This window comes from Nannospalax galili, unplaced genomic scaffold (genome assembly GCF_000622305.1).
Source record: "Nannospalax galili isolate Female #2095 unplaced genomic scaffold, S.galili_v1.0 scaffold558, whole genome shotgun sequence".
Lineage (NCBI taxonomy): Eukaryota > Metazoa > Chordata > Mammalia > Rodentia > Spalacidae > Nannospalax > Nannospalax galili.
This window is the reverse complement of record NW_008340850.1, coordinates 361,127-368,459: the sequence shown is the minus strand read 5'-3', so window position 1 is coordinate 368,459 and position 7,333 is coordinate 361,127. Positions and strand designations below refer to the sequence as shown.

The following is a 7,333-nucleotide window of genomic DNA, read 5'->3' as shown; positions in this document are numbered from 1 at the left end:
GAGACAGAGAGAGAGAGAGAGAGAGAGAGAGAGAGAAGGCCTTCTTTGGGGAAGGAGAATGGAAGGAGGGAATGATGGAGGACAGACAAAGTACACTGAGACATAAGAGTGAAAATGCCATAAAGAGCGGCTGGAGAGATAGCTCACAGCAGTTAAGAACGCTGGCCATTCTCGTAGAAGACCGGGGTTGGAATCCCAGCACCCACATGGCAGCTAACAACTGTCTGTAACTCCTGTCCCTGGGGATCCGACAGCCTCTTCTGCACTGCACGTGCACTGCACAAGAGGGGTGCACTTTCCTACACGCAGGCAATACATGTTGTGTACGCATACAATAAAAAATAATAATGTTTTAAAAATTAAAAAGAAGAAGAAAGAGCCGGGCGTGGTGGCACACATCTGTGGTTCCGAGCACTCGGGAGGCAGAGGCAGGCAGAGCCCTGTGAGTTCTATGTAGTGAGTTTCAGAACAGCTGGGGCTACAGGGAGGTGATGCTCAAGTAAGCCTTAAGAACTCGACTCCCGACAGCTATGAAAAAAAACAAAAAAACACCAGCCAGCAGTACTCACTACCTCACTAATTGAGGAAGGTCGGTTCCAGGCCATCTGGGAGTAAAGGGAGATTTTTCTTTTTTTCTTTTCTGGAGCCGAGGACCGAACCCAGGGTGCTCGATAGGCAGGCACTCTACCACTGAGCTAAATCCCCAACCAACCCCGAATTTTTTTCTTTTTTAAAGAACCGTACCTAGCAACCGTACCCGGGCATCATGGGAGGGAAGGAAGGAAGGAAGGAAGGAAGGAAGGAAGGAAGGAAGGAAGGAAGGAAGAAAGGAAGGAAGGAAACAATAAAAAGATCTTGTGGTGCCCAAAGATGACCTCTGACCTCCACAAATCTTCACGTTCAAGGCTAGATTGTTCCAAGGAAAGGAGAAGGGAGGGAGGGAGGGAGGGAACAACAAAAAAAGTCTTATGATGCCCAAAGATGACCTCTGACCTCCACATATAGGTGCACACATACACATGTACACACACATGCACCCCACACAGTGAGCATACACACAAACCCACACATAACAGACACACACACACACACACAAAGACTCAAAAAACAAATTTCCTGTTTTGACTTTTGTGTTGGGCCACATTCATAGCAGTCTTTGTTGGACCCTCCAGCCAGGATGATGTGTCCTCATCTCACTGTCTGGTCCTCCCAGCCTCAGTTGTCTGCCTGATATCAGCTGCCCAGTGAAGCCCTGTCTCTGGTCTCATAAGGTGTCTAGTGAGTAACAGCTCTTGCATCCTGTCCTCAGTGGGATGTGGAGCCAGTTAAGGGGACAGCGAGATATTCTGCAACTCGGAGGAATGTTCTCCTGTACTGTGTCTGAATAATGTTACAACAAACATGGAGTGCATCCACTTGTTGACATTCACATTTCTTTTCTTTTGGGTACATACCAGTAATGGTAACTAATGGTCATATTCTGTTTAGTTTATGGAAGAACTGACATACTGCTTCCTAGGGAGCACTTTTTCTTTTTTGCAGTACTTGGGATTGAACCCAGGGCCTTGCACATGCTAGGTAAGTGCTCTGCCCCCAAGCTACATCCCAAGCAATGTCTATATTAATTGTACATTCTCAACAATAGAGTGCATACCTCTTTACTCTGCTCACATCCTCAGATCCATCATTTTTTTAAAAATCTTTTAAAAGCTAGGCATGGTGGTGCACACCTTTAATCCTAGCACTTGGGAAGCAGAGGCAGGTGGATCTCAGTGAGTTCTAGGCCAGCCTGGGTCTACACAGTGAGTTCCAGTCCAGTTGGGGCTACAGGGAGACCCTGTCTCAAAAAGACAAAAAAAAAAATCTTTTAAAATTTATTTTTATTTTATGTGTATGAGTATTTTGCCTGCATGTTTGTAAGTATACCATACATGTGCAATGCCTGCGGAGACCAGAAGAGGATATTTGATTCCCCTGGAGCTGGAGTTACAGATGGTTGTTAGCTGCCATGTTGGTGCTGAGAACCAAACTCAGGTCCTGTGCAAGAGCAGCCATTGCTCTATACTGCTGAGCCAGCTCTCCAGTCCCTACTGTCATTTCGTATGGATAGATTTATATATGTCTTTCTCTTGCTCTTAGTATCATAAGCCATATGTAAACTTATGTTCAGTGGATTTTGTTTCTATTGTAATTCTTTGGAAAACTATTTAATATTTTCTTGAACCACTGGATTAACACCAGAGGTAAGATATATGTGTTGATTTTTTTCTTCCATGATAAACAAAACACTGTTACAGTACACATAAACATAAAAGGGTGAATTCCACTTTCTATTCCTAAGGCAACTTGGATTTGAGACAGATTTGTCATTATAGGGGTTGGTATCGTTTGAGGATGTAGCAGTGGACTTCACATGGGAGGAATGGCAGGATCTGGATGCTGCTCAGAGGACCCTCTACAGAGATGTCATGCTGGAGAATTACAATAGCCTGGTATTCTTGGGTGAGTCTAACTTCCTGTGACCCTCGGTAGCAATTACTTTCTTCTTGCTGCACAAATATAAGAACCATTGTTAACTTTTTTGGTCTTTTTGAGACAGGGTCTTCCTGTAGCCCCAGCTGTCCTGGAACTCACTATGTAGACCAGGCTGGCCTTGAACTCACAGAGATCCACCTGCTTCTGCCTCCCGAGTGCCGGGATTAAAGGTGCGTGCCACCATGCCTGACTTTTCTCTCTTTTTTTTTTTTTTCATTGTTAACTTTTAATACTAATTTGATGTTGTAATGATAAAGTATATTGTTATAGTCACATAATTAACTGTATTCTTATATAATATCTTGATAAGCTTAGGCCATTTAAAGTTCCCTTGTTTTACCTACCAACTAGCTAGTTTGAAATGAAACCATGGGATGCTCAGAGATGTTTTGTTGCTCTGTGGTATTCTCACAGCCCTGAGATGTTTTATTACTCTGTAAAGTCATGAAGCTCTATGATGCTTGCCACTCACTACGCCTGACTGTTGATAAAGATGTAAAAATTAAGTGAACGGAAAGCTCACCAAATGGTTCAATGAGGAACCTGGTTTTTATTGTTCACTCTGTATACAAAGTGCTTTGCACAAGTTCATTGCTGCATGCTAAATATTGTGTCCCTGGGATGAATCACACATGATCATATTCTGAAAACTTTATGTCTTCTACTTCATTTTCTATTGTCTAGAGACACAATTTGCTCCTCTATTCATTGGAGGATATTTGGTCTGTAGTTTGATTCTTCTGTCCATGTCTAGATTTGAAATCACTGTAATGGCTTGTATGTAAGGTGACAACTGCAAACTTGGCTATTCCCCTAATAGGTGTTCTAAGTAACTTTAGGAAATCTTCCTTTTTTAAATTTGTTTTTATTTTATGTGTGCATTCTGCCTACATGTATGTAAGTGTACCCGTGTATGTAAGTGCAGTGCCTGCAAGAGGCCAGAAGAGAGCATTGAATCCCCTGGAATTGGACTTACTGACAGTTATTAACTGCCATGTGGGGGTGCTGGGAACTGAACCCAAATCCTCTGGAAAGATCAGCCAGTGCTCTTAACTGCTGAGCCATCTCTTTAGCCCTAGACTTTCCTCTTGATATTTTTAGAATTCTCTTCATTTTGGAGTTTGACAGTTTGAATATAATGTGACACAAAATCATTTGTTGATGTAAACCTTTTAAATTTCTTTTAAACTTCTTTAAGTTCACTGTGTGTATCTCTCCTATAATACAAAATTTTTTCACTGAATTTTTATGTCCATTCTCTTTTCACAAATAATTCAAATGCTTGCTGTCTTGAAAAGCCCATCTTTCCTTAGGTATTTTAAAGTTCTTTAATCTGCCTTGTTTATTTAGAATAACCAGTCTTTGCTCATTTTTTTCTCTCGATCATTTCAGTCTTTTTGCCTTTAACTTTTTTTTCTTCATTTCATTAATTGAATTCTTACCTTGCAAATTTTCTGAATGGTTCTTTTCTTCATTTGTTTTTGTCTTTGTCTCATAGCGATCCACCTGCCTCTGCCTCCTGAGTGCTGGAACTAAAGGGGTGCACACCACGCTGGGCTCTGGCTGGTTCTTTTTTATGACCACTTGCTCTTTGATGAATTTATCCTAAATGTCATACAAATTATCTATCCAATTTCATTGAGTTTTCTTCATTGTTTACTTGAAGATTCCTTCCCCCTGCACCCCCGCCCCATGTGTGAATACATATAGAGTAGGGCACGTGATTGCACGCACGTGTGTCTGTGTGTGTGTACATGCCCATGCTCAGGCAGAGGCCATGGCATCCCACATCCTTCTCTGTCACTCTCTGCCTCACTTATTTATTGAGGGTCTCTCACTGAACCAGGGGCTAGGTTGGTGGACAGCCATCCTCACCAATCCTACATCTACCACTGAGTTTTCAGGTGTGTGCAGCCACACCCAGCTTTTTTCATGGGTGCTAGGGACTTGAACTCAGGTCCTCACACTACCCAGATAATAGATTGAAGTTAGCTGAGCCTTTGGAAACTCTTATTACTACTGTAGAGTCTGATTCCAGTTGGTGGACCAACTGGGTGATCCAGCTATCTCCACCCTGACCGTAGCCCTGATATACCACATCTACGTAGCAGAAGACTAACTGCATCTCTGAAGCCAAGGAAAGAAAAAGCTGCCCTGGACACAGGAGAAAAGAAGTCAGTGTTAATCACTCCCACTGAGAGAAACCTTCACCTGAGAAAATAATTGTAATATATCTGTTTCCCTTTCTCCTATATTAGGAAACAAAAGAAAAAGAAAAAGAAAAAGAAAAAGAAAAAGAAAAAAAGAACTCTTTCTATCCTTGAACTTTTCAAATGTATCTTTTTATTCATCAGTTTTATTTTGACATTTCTTCACTACATAATTTATTTATTGTAAGCATGATCTTTTAAAAATATATCTGGCTTATAAAATGTAAAAAAAATTAATAAAATATTTTTTTAAAATCATTTAGTTTAATGCCACTTGAGGGTGGCATTTCCAGTCAGTGAATAGCTGGGTGTGGTTGTGCACACATTTAATCCCAGCACTTGGGAGGCAGAGGAAGGAGGATCTCTATGAGATCAAGGCCAGCTGGGTCTACAAAGCAACTTCCAAAAAGACAAGAGTTTGGTTCCCAGTCAGTGGAGAACATGTGTGTAAAACTTCTCTTATAACGGTTTCAAATTCGTTTAGAGCTAGGGCTATATCTCATTAATATGGTGCTTGCCTAGCATGTGCAGGGCCATAGGTACCAAATCCAGTACACCGAAGAAAAGGGAAAGGGAGGGTGAGAGAGAGAGGGAGGAAAATTTCTAATTCATTCATCCTACTAGCACAGTTCCCAAAATGGAGTTGTCTGCATCCATGGACTTTATTCAGCACTTTGTCACAAATTGTATATCATTTCTCATTTACAGGGCACTGTATAACCAAACCTGAGTTAATCTTCAACTTGGAACATGGGTTTGGGCCATGGAGTGGAGCTGATGCCTCAGTCTGGGACTTTTCAGGTTAGTGAATGCACACTGGACAAGGGAGGACAACAGCAAATATTAGTCATGTTGGACTGTTTTCAGCAAGTTTTGTTCAAACTCAGTCCTGAAGATGGCTGGTCTGGTGGATCAGACACTTGTTTTGGTTTCCAAACAGGGTGTTCATTGTTAAACTGTCACCCTGTTGGGGGCGTGGGGGGGCTTAGGTTGAAGTATTTTTTTTTTTTCCTGTATACTAGACATTGATAACTTTACCAAAATCCTGTTTTCCTTCTTTATTACCATATTATTCTTGAATTAGGCATTTATTGACATTATTGCAACACTTGCTTTCTGATTACCTCATCGCATTTTAATTGTGATGGTAACTTTAGTAATCACACAAGTATGTCTCCTCTTAAAGTGCTCACATTAGTGTGAGAAAAGTGAAGCAAAGAAATAATATATCATGATGAGAGAATGTTTATCAAGAGGAAAGGAAAAACAGTATATGAGGTTTTACTTTTGGAAAGGAATGACATAAACTCTACTAAAGAATTTTTTGATGGATGTGGTGGCATACCACATTATAGGTGGCATACATATAATCCCACTTGACAGACAGAGGCAGGAGACCGCTATGAGATCAAGACCAGCCTGGTCTACATGCCCTCATGCCCTTAATTCTAGCACTTGGGAGGCAGAGGCAGGCAGATCTCTGTGAGATTGAGGCCAGCCTGATCTCCATAGTTGCAGACCATCTGGGGCTACAAGGAGACCCTTGTCTCAAAAAGACCAAGAAAGAAAAATTATTATATTGGGTTATTTGTCATGCAGTTTAATGCCATGCCTCTTGCAGAAGACCCATATTCATTTCCCAGCACCTGCATGGTGACTAACAACCATCCATAACTCCAGTTCCATGGGATCCAATGCCCTCTTCTGGTCTCTATGTGCATTGCACACACATAGTGCACTATATACATGCAGGCAAAATACTCATACACATAAAAATAAATAAATGTACAGTAGGGTGATAAGAGAGTACTACTTTTGTGTTTGAACTGCATAAAAACTTGTACACAATTGATGGAAATTGCTATTTTTAATATTTCAGGTGTCCATAAAATGAGTGACATAACTAAGAATAGCCAAGAAAATGAAGAGAGACATTACTGGCAAGTCGAAATCACCAACACCAATACATCTCATGAAGACGTGGTTGAAGTAGGTAAAACATTTAATATAAGCACAAGCCATAGTTCAAATTTTATTGTAAAGAGTTGAATCTATTTCAGGAGTGTTTCCTCAGGATCTTAATTCATGACAGAATGTACTACTACTTTTCTTCACAGAGCCTGACAAGATCCAGGCTACAGAAGAATCTGATCATTTTAAACTGAAAAACCTGTCAGTTATCCTGAGCATCTTAGTATCCATAACAAAAGCCAGAGTTAGTCATGTCATTAACACATGCAAAGTTTTCAATTGCAAGAGAGCTCTAATAAGTTCCATGAGATAGGAAATCCTTTGATGATGTATCATTTATTACTTAAGACATGACACAGATTAGGAAGCAATCTTTTGTTTTCAAAAATATTTTACTATTTGTCAGGGCTGGAGAGATGGCTCGGCAGTTAAGAGCACTGATTGCTGTAACAAAAGACCCGGATTTGATTCTCAGAACCCACAGGGCAGCTAACAGCTGTCCTTAAATCCAGTTCCAGGGGAATCCGATGCCCTCTTCTGACCTCTGCAGCATTGCATGACATGGGTGCACTTACACACCTGCAGGCAATACACTCATACACATAAAATAAAAATAA

The 7,333-nt window shown here is 40.9% G+C and overlaps 1 protein-coding gene across 1 annotated transcript in view; it reads left to right on the top strand.

Annotated features, from left to right (window-relative positions):
* LOC103736349 (zinc finger protein OZF) overlaps positions 1-7,333 on the top strand; it is a 30,691-nt gene that overhangs the window by 20,971 nt on the left and 2,387 nt on the right. Inside the window, exons 3-5 of the mRNA XM_008835827.3 lie at positions 2,376-2,502; positions 5,454-5,546; positions 6,625-6,734. Coding sequence (XP_008834049.1) covers positions 2,376-2,502; positions 5,454-5,546; positions 6,625-6,734 — 330 coding nt within the window. The remainder of the gene's footprint in view (positions 1-2,375; positions 2,503-5,453; positions 5,547-6,624; positions 6,735-7,333) is intronic.